Source organism: Tenrec ecaudatus, chromosome 6, assembly GCF_050624435.1.
Source record: "Tenrec ecaudatus isolate mTenEca1 chromosome 6, mTenEca1.hap1, whole genome shotgun sequence".
In the NCBI taxonomy this organism is placed as follows: domain Eukaryota; kingdom Metazoa; phylum Chordata; class Mammalia; order Afrosoricida; family Tenrecidae; genus Tenrec; species Tenrec ecaudatus.
This window is the reverse complement of record NC_134535.1, coordinates 112,046,699-112,062,478: the sequence shown is the minus strand read 5'-3', so window position 1 is coordinate 112,062,478 and position 15,780 is coordinate 112,046,699. Positions and strand designations below refer to the sequence as shown.

Sequence of the window (15,780 nt, the reverse complement as noted above, 5' to 3'; positions counted from 1 at the left end):
TAGTTGGGATACATTACTCCCATTGCGCCTCGCCAAAAAAACTGCCTTCTAGAAAACATGCAATACGCTCCAATTAAATTTCTCCTACTGTGTTTTTGTTACTATCTAGAAGTCAATGTAAAGTCAAAAGACAAGAGAGCTAGTGAAATATGGCCTGCAGAGGCTTTGATGTGATCTTTGGTATAACTGACTTGGATGGCTATTGAAATCTTGGTAAGCACAACCAGAAATGAAGATTTATTTGACCAAAAGACATTCGGAAGAAGCTGAAGATGGTATATTTAAGTATATTCAACATCAGTTCCGTAAAATATAATAAAATAAATGTCAAACCAGGACAAATAAATTTCTTCACACTATTTGACTATCCATAGTTTGTAATGTAGGCTTTCAGGTTTATGAGGTTTTGAATGCTTTTCAATTAAACCCATCCTTTTCCTTCATTATCTTTTAGTTCTTAAGACAGAAGAACCAGATAAGTTTATATTGTGTATGTGTGCTTATATATTATGTATATGTATTTAACATGTTGCAGGTTTTGTTAATAAAATTGTACTAAGATGTGTTGGCATTTGAGTGTACACAGCACAGTATGTGATTATGTGCCTACCCTCAAGGATGGTTTTAACTGTTAAACATGTTTGGCTGGAATATTTTATGGCAGCTGCTACGATTGTATTTGTCAGTTGTCATTAAAATAGTATGTGTCTTAAAAATGCAAAATGTAAAGTGCCGTATAATTTTGTTTGGGCAGCTTACTATTGTTTTGTTTGACCAGCTTAAATTCACATCATTCTCATGTAATGTGCATATTAGATCACTGTTATTTTTCTATTTTTTTAATGGTCTGTCTTTGAATTAAGCTTCTGAAAATTTAAAATTACCATGTGACATCTTTCCTTAATAGCTGTCACAAGAAGAATGTAGAGGCACATTGTACAAATGCAGACGTGATGAAGTGGATGTTGATGTAAGTACTCGTGTCTATGGGCAGCAGTTGTCAGTGTCTGTCATGTGCTCCACGAAGGCTTTGTAAAGAAGCACGAAAAGAATCTACTACTATGCCTTCCAGAGGAGCATCTCTTAGATTCCTTAGAAGTGAATCCTCTCCCTCTTCCTCCACCTCCTTCCCACCCTACCCTACTCCACCATGAACCATGAGCAGTTAAACATATCAAGGCTATCTCGTGGTAGAATTCTCAGCTCCCAGGCAAGAGACTCTGGTAAAATTCACAGTGTGTGCGCTTCGGGCTGAGCCATCATCTGCTAGGGGAGACTTGCACATGACTGCAGAGTTTGCCGTCTAGATGTACGGGGAAGAAAGGCCTGGCCTTCAACTTCTAAAAATCAGCCAGGGAAAGCCAAGTGTCAAGGAAAACCTAATGAAAGGTTACCATGAGTCAGGGAGCTGACTCTACAGGCAATAACAACAGTGAAAATGGAAGACTATTTTTGATAAAATATCGTAGAGTACTGTTTTATAAAGAAAATATTGATCCCTCGAAATGTTGTCCCTGTTCCCTCTTGAAGCAGGCATAGACTTCAGCCATATTTCATATCACCGGTCTGCTGTGCATTCTACTTTATTTACATCTCATTCTTCCATCATGTTCTTGGATTGATTCCATTGAGTTGTAACTCCTTACTCATTTGAGCTTTGTCTTGTTTGGTGGGGAGGGCAAGATATAGCTTGAATTTTGCTGTCTCTGAAAGATAGAGTAGTTATTTTGATACATAAGTGACAATACCGGGGAAGACCCAAATTGCTTATATATCATTATGCTAAGAGCATGATACATACTCTTAGTTTGTTTCATTTTTTAATTTGCCTCCCTAGGCTTCATAGAGTCAGGTAGAATAGATCTACCCAGAAATGACTGCCCTGAGGTAATCTTTAAAATACTAAACCAAAAATATCACCTACAGTCATCTAATAACTGAATAATAAATTAGCCTAACAAGAAAATAGATCTGCCTTGAGCATTATATTCTTTTGACTTAAAAAACTCACTGCCATCAAGTCAACACTGACTCACAGTGACCCCCTGTGGGTTTCCAAGCCATTAACTGTTTATGAGAGTAGACAGCCCCGTCTTTCTCCTGAAACTCTTGTTAAAACGATCTGTATGGGCTCCAATTGACAGCAGCAGCTTGAAAGAGTGGCTGAGAAGCCGGGTGGGGGGAGGATGTCAGTGAGTTTATGTTACTAAAGGAGGAGCCACTCAGCAAAGGAGGGTGAGGGTGAGGGTGGGTGTACAACTCCAAGAATGTAAACAGGGCCACCAAATCGTATCAGTCCTACTGTTGGATTTGTATATGTTTTGTCGTGTATGTCCTCCACACCGACAAAATGCATAAATGGCTTTCTCAAGGTCCATTTGTCCTTTTAAAACGAAATGAATGAGAAAGAAGTACCACTTCTCTATAATCTTGAAATAAATACTATTAAGAAATTAAAATGCTGAAAGTAATGGTTTTATTTGTCATAAGAACAGAAGAGCATAATGTTAAAATATTTAGGAGGCTAGTTGGTGTTTACATTAAAGACTGTGAACCTCAGCAACAGATGGTAAGAGGAATGGCATCAGAGCCACATTACAGTGAGACGTCATATGAACGTGTCTCATGATCAAGGATGTCTTAAATTAGGTTTGCTTAGTATAGTTGAAATAGATTTTACTTTGCATGCCTCTGTTTGGATCATTCTGTCTTTATAAGCCGTCTTTCAGTTTTTGTGAAACAAGTTGAAGTAAAGATTGACGTAATGCCGTATTCTATCGCTGTTTCAGATATGTTCTCTTGTCGTGCCGTGACTACCTACCACCAACGACAGGGAAAGGAAAAGTTTGCTAACGAAAGGCATGTTCTTTTCCACCGCAGGCCAAGTTAAGCCGCCTGTGTGAGCAAGATAAAGTGGTGCACGCTCTGGAAGAGAAGCTACAGCAGCTCCACAAGGAGAAAGTAGGACCATTACGTTATTATCTGCAATTGATGTTACTTTATATGATTATTATCAGGACACTAATAACTGATGTAAAAAATTAGTCCAGTGATGCAGAACATTAAGCATAATTCTTTTTATTATAACAGTACACGCTTGAACAGGCTTTGCTGTCAGCCAGCCAAGAGATAGAAATGAATGCAGACAATCCAACCGCCATCCAGACCGTGGTGTTACAGAGGGATGATTTCCAGAACGGACTGCTCAGTACCTGTCGGGAACTGTCTCGAGCTACTGCAGTGAGTAGCTTTTGTTCTTCGTGGAGGGTTGACCTTTATTATAAGAAATACTAATTTGTTGCTAACATCTTTACCTAAAGCCATTAAAAATCCATTGCCATCGAGTTTCCAAGAATGTAATCTTTTTTGTGTGTTTCTTTTATGTCAATTTGATATATTAATGTTATGTACAACAGACACGATATGGTAAATTATTGAAGTTTACTTCTTTTTCATGTAGAATAGTAATGAAGCCCATTAAAGAAAGTTTAGAAGATAAAAATAATAACTATAAATTATCAAGGGTTCCTGAGGGAGGGAGGGAGGGCGGGGGAGGAAAGGAAAAACCGAGGAGCCGACACCAAGGACTCAAGTAGAAAGAAAAATATATTTTTTTTAGTCATTTTATTGTGGGCTCATACAACTCTTATCACAATCCACACACACATCCAGTGTGTCAAGCACACTTGCACATTTGCTGCCATCATCATTCTCAAGAGATTTGTCCTCTACCTGAGTGCCCGGCATCAGCTCCTCATTTCCTCCCCTCCGTCCCCGCACCCCCTTCCCTCATGAACCCTTGATGATTTATAAATTATTATTATTTTGTCATCTCTTACACTGTCCGATGTCTCCCTTCACCGACTTTTCTGTTGTCCATCCTCCAGGGAGGAGGTTATATGTAGATCCTTGTAATCGTTTCCCTCTTTCTACCCCACCCTCCCTGTATCGTCACTCTCAGCACTGATCCTGAAAGGATCATCTGTCCTGGATTCCCTACGTTTCCAGTTCCTATCTGTACCAGTGTATGTGCTCTGGTCTAGCCAGATTTGTAAGGTAGAATTGGGATCATAATGGGGAGCATGGGGTGGGGCGGAGAAGCATTTAGGAACTAGAGGAAAGTTGTATGTTTCATCATTGCTACACTGCACCCTGAATGGCTCATCTCCTCCCCGAGACCCTTCTGCAAGGGGATGTCCAGTTGCCTACAGATGGGCTTTGGGTCTCTATTCCGCACTCATTCACAATGATGTGATTTTTGGTTTTTGATGCCTGATACCTGATCCCTTTGGTACCTCGTGATCACACAAGCTGGTGTGTTTCTTCCATGTGAGCTTTGTTACCTCTGAGCTAGATGGCTGCTTGTTAAGAATGTAATCTTTATAGAAGCAATTCCACCATCTTTTCCCCGAGTAACAGCTAGTGTATTCCAACCACTGGCCTTTCTGTTACCACCTGGGAGCACTCTCTAACCACTATGTTTATCTAAGGAACATAAAAATGAAAGGTCATCTTTTCTTTCCTAATGGGCATTTTGTTCTGTGTGATCCAGATGTTTTACAGAGAAGTATTCCTATGTGCCATGCTAATGAATAATTCTTAAAATTTATTGCATTAAGAAAATGAATATTTTGTGGATTTTAGGAGATTAAGAATAGTTTTGAGAGGGTCATAATTGGAATCACTTAAGCAACCTTTTCAGGAAAAGGTGCCTCTTAAAAGCTTATAAGAAGTCATCAACATTACCACTTCATAACTGCAGTGTGTTCTAAGTTTAGATGATAGGTTTAATTTAGAAATATAATTAGTAGAGCCTTTTAGCCTGTAGTCATGTGACTTTATAAAGCGTCTGTGGATTACCAAGTCTAAAAGTCTTACCTGGAGTTTTTAAATGGAGTGTTTTAGACTCCATTTAAAATCCTGTGATGTGCTCCTCAGTACACATTGGTAAGCACACCTGCTCCAGGAGCCCTCTGAAAGAGAAGCCTTGGCAAAACGTATCCTGTCATTGAAGATGCTTCCTCCCAGGAGTTGTTTAGGGAGCAGCAGCTACCTTTTAAGAAAATAAGCAAATAACATAGCTTAACTAAGAAGGATTTTTCTCAAGTTGTCACAATACCAGAATCTCAACATGTATTTGATTATAAATACTAAATTGACATTTCTAGATGTGACTTGTTTTTAAAGGTCTTATAGAAACTGGAGCTCATTTTCTTGGTTTTCAAATACCTTACATTTATATTCCCATTTTAAACACGTTTCCTACCTCCTTTGAATCTCTTCATTACACTGCGATGTTTACATACTTTAAAAGACAACAACTACCATATATACTCATATATAAGCTGACCTGAATATCAGTCGAGGCACCTAATTTTACCACAAAAACTGCATTTAAAATGTGCGGAAAAACCCAGCTTATCCATGAGTAGTATATACCTTAGTATCCTTGAAATTGTGAGCTTCCTGACATCAGAAATCATTCTCATTCCCCTTTGTAGCTCCAGCACCCAGCACTATAATGATCTCACTGCCATTGGGTTGACTCCAGCTCATAACAACCCTATAATGAGGCTCATTAAAAATTTGATGAAGGGCTTGCTCATGGTTTAAAAGCTAATAAATGCCAGGTCTAGAACTCAACCCCAGCTATAACCTGTTGTGTTAGGCTGGGTTGACCAGAGAAACAAATCCAGTGATACTCATATATGTGTAAGAGAGTACTTTATATCAAGAAGTAATTATATATCAAGCAGACATCCCAGCCCAGTCCAGATCAAGTCCACAAGTCTAATACTAGTCCATCAATCCCTCTTCAGATTCATGCAGGCACATGTAAAGATGCAGAATGCAGGGAGTTCACAGGCTGGTGGGTGCAAAGTCATGTGGATCCAAAGGCAGTGACCGTAGTACCAGGGCTGGCAGCAACTAGGGTTCCCCTGCAGGAAGGTGAAGGCAGAGGGTGCGGGGGCATTTCCCAGGATTTTTTAATTGAAAAGCTTTCCAAGGATTTGGCATCTGCTTGAAATTTAAAGTCCAGGGAGTGTACAATGTTCACTTGTACTCAGCCATAGTTCTCACACCAATCGGGTTTGGAAACTTAAAATCGCCTCATCGGTAGGCTTAGTGTCATTCATCTGCACCGTCCAGCCCTGACAGGAAGCTTGTAACAAAGGTCTGAACAGAAGTCCATCTTGTTTCAGTATCTGTTCCTCCTGGTTGCTGTCTTGTGTAATCACTTTCTTGCTTTCTTTTTCCTTGCCTTCAGGATTAATCAGTGGTTATACAAACTCTGAATGGGTTCTTGTAAGACATAACTTTATTGCATAGAATACAAACGATGTTATTTGTACCTTAATGTAAATGTATTTGTCTTTGTGGCTTAAGGCTACAAATCCTAGTGTGCGTATGGCTGGTACTCCATGAATAATGACTAGATTGAATTACCTTGATGCCAGCAGAATCTCAGCAAGTTCCTCCCACGTGCACGTCTAATACCCCGGCCTGGGTGGTACGTAGCATTAACGCTAGAAAGAAGCTTTCCTGACCTCAAGGCCACTGAGGTCTTTAAAACTCGGCATACAGGTAAAGCAGTCTTGTCTCCTTAGTCTCCACTTCATTCCTGGTGCCGCAGCCCCTCTCCGTGAACCCCATCTAGCACAGCTGCTGCCAGCAGGCCCTGTCCTTGTGCGTGCTTGGCTGCCGCTTCTCTTATCTGCGTCTGAGTAGAAGAAAAAAACGGTGTGTAAGTTAGACAGTGTGTTGCCATCTTAGTTGGGGTACCCTTCAGGAAACAGAGTACAGATTGAGGGACCAGGTCCAGAGAGTTGACTTAAGCTCCGATCCCAGCGTGTGGGAAGAATAAGACCGGACATGGACAAGAACCTTCGACTTTATGAGACGCATCTCTGTGATTTGAGGTTGTAGGAATTCATTCATGATGTAGGATGACATCATATTCTCAACTTCCTTTTTCCCTAAAAATTCTACCATCTGACTGTTGCTAAATGCCATGAAGTAGGCTCCATTTCCAGCAACCCTGCGCACAGCGGAGCGGGACACAGCTGGCTCTGCGCCTTCCACACTTTTGCCATCTGAGTCCGTTGCTCCCGTCACGGTGTTGACTCCTCGCATCAAGAGTGTTCCCTTTTTTAGCCCACCCTCTGCGTGACGAAGCTCGTCGGGGACTGACTGGTATTTTCTGATAACAAGTGGCTTTACGCTAAATCTATATTTGAACGTTAGGAAAACTCACCAATGCTTTTGAATCGATTCTGACTCATCGTGACCTTGCAGGACAGAAGAGAACTACTATACAGAGTTTCTGAGTCTGTAAATCTTTATAGAAGCAGTCTGCCTCATCTTTCCCATCATACAGACGTTTGGTTCAAACTGCTGACTTTGGAGTTAGCAGTCCAGTATGCAATCCTCTGCTCCAGAGTGATTGCTCCTTTTAGTGTCGCGCGCACTTAGGTTACCAAGTACACATTTTAAGATTTTAACATTGTACATGTGTAATCAACTCAAAAACAAAACAAACCCACTGCCATCAAATCAATGCACTCCTGTGGGTTTCTGCAACTGTAATCATTTACAGGAGTGAAAAGCTCAGTCTTTGTCCTGAGGAGCTGCTGGTGGTTCTGAACTGCCAACTATGCAGATCACAGCCAGACGCATAAGCTCTATGCTACCAGGGCTACTGGATGGTTTTAATTACTCAGCCAGGTGGTGGGAGGAAAACTGTAGTGAGCCACTGTTGCTGTTTTCTTGATATGGTCCTCCTCTGGACACTTGTGTTTCGGCCCAGCTATAATCATGGCCGAGGGCCCGGAGTAAAGTCAGATGACCCGGAGTGCTCAGGATTATGAGCCTCAAACCAGTTGATATCGAGCAATTTTCCTGAATTAGGAAAATTGAAAATGGCCTCACTCCGTGAGACTTCTTTTTGTTTTCTCGAATGAAGAGGGACATGAAAGGACAGTGATTTGAGGATGTAGAAGAGGTGAAGAGAAAAACCAGGGAGGTGCTGTCAGCCCTCCAAACAGATGAGTTTCAAAAACGTTTCCAAGAACGGAATTGCAGATTTGACAAATGTATTGAGTATAATGGAGGATACTTGGAAAGTGATAAAAGTTGTTTTGTAACAATTTAAATCCATAGCTTTGTGGGGGTGGGGGGAATTGTGGGCTTTGGTGGGTGCCCCTCATAGGAAGGGATGATTTAAAAAAAAAAACAGCAACAACCAACTTGATTTACTTTTTCTTTAAACATAATTCATTATAAAATCTGATTAGGAGATATCCTCAAATTCAAAATGCAATTATTCTAACTGGCTAAAACTTTTTTACTTATGTTTTTAGAAGTGATTTTAAGCAGTTGTAGAATATTAAAAAATAACTCTTTAAATGAACCTTTAGGAATTCAAAAACACTGTATTACTTCTTTTTTCACTCATCTTCACACTCTGTGCCTTTCCCCCAAGATCATTGTTGCCGTTAAACTGACACTTCTCTCAGGGGAGGGGTGAGGAGTAGGGAGAGTGGTAGAAAGAATTCTTAGGTTTCATCCAGGAAATCTGGGTTCAGCTCCTTGCCAATACACCTTATGTACTGCTAACCACCCGTCTGTCAGGAGAGGGTTGAAGTGCTGTTATGATACCAAACAGGTTTCAGTGGAGTTTCCAAACTGAGACAAACTAAAAAGAAAGGCCTGGGTTCTCCTTCTGAAACAAAGATCAAGGAAAACCTTGTAGATCAGAATGATCCGATCCACCACTGATCATGGGAATGATACAGGACCCATCATCAGTGGTTCATTCAAAGCAGCTCAAGGCAAGCAACCCGTGGTTATGGAAGGTTCTAAGTTAACAATTCATGCATGAGCATTCACATACTCATTTCACATGATCATTCTGTTGATTCCTTTAAAAGCACCAACGCCGCACTCTACTCTGGCTTTGCAGTGTGATCGAATAGTGAAATCCTCCTGGTCCTATGACGAAATGAAGGGGTGTACTCCGCAGGTGGCCCTTCTCGTTGTTAGGTGCCCTCGTGGCGGTGGCTCTGACTCACGAGGACCCGCGTACAGGACCCTGTCCTGCACCACCCTCACAATTACCGTTGTTCGAGACCATTGCTGTGTGTTTGAGCACCTATTGAATCTTTCTATGCACAATAGACTATAAGCTGTTTTAAAAAATTATCAAAAGCTTCTTATTTAGGACTTTGTAGTTTTTCTTTTCTAAAGAGGAAAAGTATAGATGGATTGTGACTATATTGAGTCTCTGAGCAGTATTTATTGACTTACTGCTATATAGTTCCTTGTGTTTGTTTTGTTACATCGCTGTAATTTTTCCTTCTTTTAAAATCACTATAAATTCATCCTAAATAAAATCATGTTAAGTTTCTGGTGTCTTATTAAAAATCCAAGATACTCAAATATAAAGCATTTGATAGCTTTGTGCATTAAGAAGTTTTAATCAGTACAGATAAAGAATGCTTTATATATCACTTTTCTGCATTTTAAAGAGTTCCTTTGAGCAAATTTGCCACATTATAATGAATGAAATAAAGTATTTCTTCAAAATATTTCCTACTCGTGAGATCGTGTAATCAATATAAGTATTTTGATGTCATGAAATCATAAATGGTTAGAATGGGGTGTTTTGCTTTTGTTTTTTGCTTGTTTATTTTTTTCATACAGTTAAATACAGCTCAGTAGATCTTATTTAAATAGGTTAAAAAAGAAACGAAAAATCCATAAAAGATTATATTATATTTTGTCCAATATAAACTACTTGAGTTACTAAAATCTCAATATAATTGTAGTGATAGAAACATAAAAGCAGGTTTTCTTATTAAAGCCACTAATGTTCTTTGTTTTAGGAATTGGAGCGAGCATGGCGAGAGTATGATAAGTTAGAATATGATGTAACTATTACTAGGAACCAAATGCAAGAACAACTTGATCGACTTGGTGAAGTTCAGGTACGTTGCTTTGACTGGTACTGTTCACCCCACCTTAGATTTATACATACTCTTACTGTTTGGGGTTTTGTTTTGTTTTTTACTTAAGCTAACTCAAACACACTTTGAACACTTTGAATACCAGGAATCATATATATCACCAAATAGGCCATCCCTATCTTATATAGAAGTTCTTTGTTACATCAGGTGTATGGTGAACCCTAAAATCTCCCTTGCTCCTGCCTTCTGTCCTTTCTCCCTCCAAATGTCGCTTCTTATTCCTCTCGAGTCCAACTGTATTGTTTGGGATTGAGGTATGGAATTCCATGGCTATGTCAAATTATAGAAATGACCTATTGTTAAATTAGTGTCGCTGTTCTGCATTTGATGTCCTTTTTGGGGTCTGATTATATTTAACCTATTATCTGGACTGGCATGTGATCTTTGTGATATATTTTTAGAAATAGGGGAAGCTTCAGCACCATTCAATATAAAGAACCTGGCTTTACAAATAGGTAGATCTGGGACTGTGCTTCTCATCTCTAAAATGGGGACAATAGCCTATTTTAAAGTTTTAGAAGAATGGAGATAGGTTATGTTTTTAAAAACAATGTAAGTCATTTGCTACCTATGCAGATTATATATATAATCATTTTTATTGGAATCACAGTTGACTCGGCAAGCAAATCAGTAGAGTGAATAAAATTTCCACAGGGTCGACCTATAAAGCATGAACTGTTCACTATGCATTGTAACAGCCGCTGCTCACATGTGACTGTTGACCACTTGAAGTATGGCTAGTGTGATTAAGACTCGGATTATTTTGTACTTTGAAAGTGCATTGTTAAGCACATATTTAAATACCCTCATATAGTGATAACTTCTATTAAACCCTACAGTGAAGTTGTCAATAATCAACTACAAATATAAGATAATAGATACAAAAGAGGAAGGCCATATCATAGGCTGACATCATGGCAACCAACTTTCACAGTAAGATTTAACCTGGTGGTCAACAGACTTCCTGTAAAAAGCCAGATACTAGGTAATTCAGATGTTGCTAGTACAGATAACCTTTGTCACGTCTATTTGTTTGCCTTAGTTCTTACTTTTTTGACAATCCCTTAGCTCAAGACCATGGGCTATGAGTCACAGCGGTTTTTCAGCCCCTAATGCAACATCACAAGTAAATGTTTATTGTGAAGATTGAATTGCAGGATGAAGAAGACCTAAATAAATAAAGGCGTAGAACTGCTACCGCATTATCAAGATGAAAATTCTTTCCATACATAGAATCTTCTAGAGAAGTTAAGAACATGATTCTAACATCAATTACTTTAAAGTTACAATAAAGACGCCTGGTCGTTACGACATTCGGGGAGCACAAGGGGCCGGCTTAGAAAGGCAGGGGCTGTGAGGAACAGCACTGGGCAAGCGGCATTGGATCAGTTCCGTGGCCAGTCTGTGCTGCAGTTCCTTCAACTGTAAAACAGGATCATAATCGTCCCTACCCTGTTGGGTTACTATGAAGACCAAACATATGGTTGTTTTTGAAGCACATACAATAGAACCAGGCTCCTGAAACATGCTGTTTATGTGTTTGTTTAAATAAGTCAAAAGGCCAACCAAAAAAATGGTAGTGTTAGACGTGGTATAAGGGGGAAAATAGAACAATAGAATAGAATAAAAAGTTTGACATCAGACCATCCATATGTGAAAACTTCATAATTAATTAATAAAGAAAAGATAATTAGTAGATGGGATTGGAAAACAGCCTCACTGCTGTATTAATGCCTTGCTCATGCTATACACAAAGGTGGACCTCAAATGCAGTAGAGACCTAAAAGAAAGGTAAACAGGAAATGCATGATGCTGGTAGGAGAAAGGTAGAGTAGGGTAGACTTCTCAAACAGGACCCCAAAAATACTATTAACAGGCAAATTTATAAATGAGAGCACAGGAAAGGAAAGAAGATAAAAGAAAGAAACTATTGACATTTTACTTGTTGAAAACTAAAGATTTCTTCTCCGAGCAGTGTAAAGTTAATAGATGATATGTTGGAAAACAATGGTATCTTTGAGCTATAGAATTTAACAAGGATTTACTATCCAGACATACAAGAAGCATTTTCTTTTTGATCTATAGAAACAGTCCAATAAATAGACAAAGAATATGAGTAGTTAATTTGTCAAAGGAAAATTCAAATTGTTCAGTTTTGGAAAGTGAAGCAAAAATAAGATTTCTATTGTATACTTTTCAGGTAGGAGGGGGGAATATATATATTATATATAATATGCTATTTTATTGTTGGTACAAACATAATGGGTATGCTTGATAGAATATGTGCTAGTACTTGATTTTTATAGTTAATCTTCTGTCTTAATAAGTCTATATGTGCCTCCACATTACTGGACTGTCGTGTTTGGGTCATGTGTGAGTACTTCCTCTTTTTACCTTGATCCTTCTAGCTTATGGTTTGGAAAACTAGCTAATAAATTGTAAGAGTGTCTTTTAGAGGCAGAGTGAGGACAGTCTTTCAAGTTAAACTTGGATATTTCTACTCTTCTGAGAACTTTTTAATTTGCTGATGAGATATATCTAATATTTACAGTCTCCAAAAATGGATATTAGGTGGAAAAACTACTTTGCTAGTACTCTGACAGTTTTTTGTACTTTATTACCTGTTTCGTAAATAAAGTTCCATTCTGTTGTTACCTGAAGTATTTATTAGTAAGAGTCATAGCTCTATTACAAACTTAGGAAAGAAGCATTTAGTCTGATTTCTGTTTGCATTCGAATATTTAGTCTCAGGACACTATAAGAATATTAAAAGTAAGAAAGTAGATATAACATAGAATAGAGAAAATGGCCTTGATAAATTTAGGTTCTACAATTCATCTTGCAAATATTATATACTATGTTACATATTAAATATTATGTAACTCCATCACTCAAAACTCTTCTACATCTGTTAGATAGTCACTTTTTCCTTCCTTCTTTCTTGGAGCGGGGTAGGCGTGGTCAGTGGTATTTCCCTTTATGTTCTCGAACCAGGGCTTTAGAACTGGTTCAATCAAAGCCAACTCAGCAAAATCTGAACGTGTAAATGTATAAAATGTGGGTGTACTGGAGCAATAACTGGAATAGAAAAGATTACAAGTCAAATTCTAGGAATGAGAGGTCCAGAGAAGCATTTAAAGTCTTTCAGGAACCTCATGTTGGAGATTAGATTATCACCAGGACTGTGGACAGCTACCTGCATTGCAAGCACTGTGATTGCCTGCCGTCTTTGAGCTGGGCACCGTTGTTCCTGGCTGTGCCGATTGTGACCTTTGGTTGCTGTGCAACACGCGGCCTGTAAGTGAGAGCACGGGAAAGGGAAGTTAAGTTCATAGCAGGGTGTTGACCGATAGTTTTTCCCAGTCTAGTTATTGTTCTAGTACACCCACATTTCAGTAATTCACATTTGTTTCCAATTGCTTTATTGGCCTTGACTGAACCAGGAAGAACTGTTTGAAGCCTCTTAGAATGTAAGAAGCTCATGTAAGAGAGCTTTCCACAACCTATGGGAAAATTCCATTTTTTAATTCTATTGTTTCATAAACTTTTGAAGCACCTCATAAACTTTAGCCAGTCCCCCACCCCAAAGAAAATTGTGGAGTCTTGTTTTGATTTTATTTCCCATTTTTAGGCTTTCCTAAAAGAGCAGTTTTTCTTGGGATCATAAATAATGTCAGACAAAGCTTAGTTGTTCAAGTGTTGGTTCTTAAATCAACCAATGAGATGTGAAATGTTACACTTAAAGTTTATATTTCTTTCACTGCTTTCTCTGCTATCTTTTCTACTGACGTTTGAAGACTAGAAGAATACTACAGTCATTCTAAATATTCTCAGAAGTTAATCTGTTACGGTTAAGAATTCTAATACTTCATAGATTTATATTTTTATGTAAATGTGACTCCTTTCAATAGTTTTTCTTGTTCGTGGTTTATCCGTTTTATTGATAGACTGAAACAGCAGGAATTCAGCGTGCACAGATTCAAAAAGAACTTTGGAGAATTCAAGATGTCATGGAAGGGCTAAGTAAACACAAACAGCAAAGAGGCATGACAGAAACGGGTAAATTCTCTTTGAATTTATTACGCCGCTTTGGACCACAGCGCTGTGTGTACATGGAATGGCACAGAGAGTTAGGTTCATTTTGTTACGTTAGTGGATGCCTTGACATCAGAAAACAAAGGCTATTTTTCATAATACTCTCTCGGTACCACAAAAGCCCGACTAACACCACCCTCACTAAACTACCCTCCCAAAATATCCAATGTTTGGTTTTAGAAATTTTTTTCCTGCTACAACAGACAAACATGGGTTCATACTATACTCTTTCCATAGTTTGGTTTTGTCCTCTATATGTTGACTGAGTAATTTATTTATCCATTTCTATATTCTTAGACAGGTGGGTTGTTTCCTGTGTTTGCTGCCTACCCCTTGCCCTCAAACCAAAATGAACGTTACTGCACTTGTATCTGAACCAAACCACATACCCGGTCACACATAATCGATTCCCAGAAGGGATAGTTCTAACACACGTTTTCCATTTTCATAGTTACCGGCAAATTGCCATTCTGAAAGTTTACATCGAATTATCCTAACACCAATAATACATGAAAAAGAAATTTTTCCCATGCTTTTGTTACAACTGGATTATTTATTTATTGTAATGTAATTTGTTTCAAATGCCAAACCTTAGGAGAGGGGGTAAAAAATGGAAGTTTTCCTCGAAAATAAGTAAGATGAATTGTTTTTCGGTACATATAAGATGTATTTAGTATAATTATCTTATAATTTTTAATAGGTATGATAGCATCAAAGCCTTTTTCAACAGTCAAGTACAAAAATGAGGTAAGTGTGGGTTGTCTTTCTAACTCTAATGATTTTAATAATTTAAAGCATGAATTATAAGAAATTAAGCTTTCTCTACTTTTTAACCAAAAAATGGTATTTTGATATGTTCTATTCAAAAGTTATTGTCATCTTGAAATTTTATTGATTTGGTAACTTAGTGCTTTTAACAAATGTGAATTTTCTTTCCTTTTCATAACACAAAAAAAGTTGAATCACTGTTTTTCATCTGTGTTAGAACATTAACACTGTCATACTTTTTTGTAGAGCTAAGTGGGTTGTGTCTCATGCATGACATAAATTATTGTTCCAAAAAGAGATATTGTCAACCTAATTGAAAGTATCTGTCATTTTGAATTTTATATAAAAGCCAACAAAAGAGAGATGTTTCCTTTTTTCCTCTTAAAATTGGAAAGAAACAAAATACAATTTTTTATTTGATTTCATTCCTTCAGTTTTAGTGTTGAGCATGAGTGTAAAACATGCCTATGTTAGAGAAGAAATTAAAATACTCTACTTACAACCCAGTTATTGGCTATAGAAAAGTACTTGGTTTTACTTTTTAGGATGAAACTTTCAGCTTGACAGTATCCCTTTAATTATTTTAAAGTGAATAAGTTAATTTACCATTTAAAAAAATAGATATACTTAATTTAATATGCTTATCTAAATAAGGTGACTATTCTACAATCTTTAGGAAGAGGAAGTAGTCCCACCTCGTCCTCCACTTCCTCGGTCTTATGACTTTACAGAGCAGCCTCCCATAATCCCCCCTCTGCCCAGTGATAGCAGCTCCTTGCTCTGTTATAGCAGGGGCCCAGTGCATCTGCCTGAAGAAAAGAAGATTCACCAAGTTCAAGGATACCCAAGAAATGGATCTCACTGTGTAAGTGGCTGGAATAGCCACAGAATC

General features: G+C 38.2%; 1 protein-coding gene across 3 annotated transcripts in view; it reads left to right on the top strand.

Annotated features, from left to right (window-relative positions):
• PLEKHA5 (pleckstrin homology domain containing A5) overlaps positions 1-15,780 on the top strand; it is a 251,604-nt gene that overhangs the window by 215,404 nt on the left and 20,420 nt on the right. For 2 of the 3 annotated variants that reach the window (XM_075552019.1, XM_075552020.1), the window contains 6 exons: positions 908-970; positions 2,881-2,961; positions 3,091-3,240; positions 9,885-9,986; positions 13,973-14,084; positions 14,821-14,867. In XM_075552019.1, the coding sequence (XP_075408134.1) occupies positions 908-970; positions 2,881-2,961; positions 3,091-3,240; positions 9,885-9,986; positions 13,973-14,084; positions 14,821-14,867 (555 nt within the window). Of the gene's footprint in view, positions 1-907; positions 971-2,880; positions 2,962-3,090; positions 3,241-9,884; positions 9,987-13,972; positions 14,085-14,820; positions 14,868-15,564; positions 15,754-15,780 lie in introns of all 3 variants that reach the window. The other variant, XM_075552021.1, reaches the window with a different exon arrangement.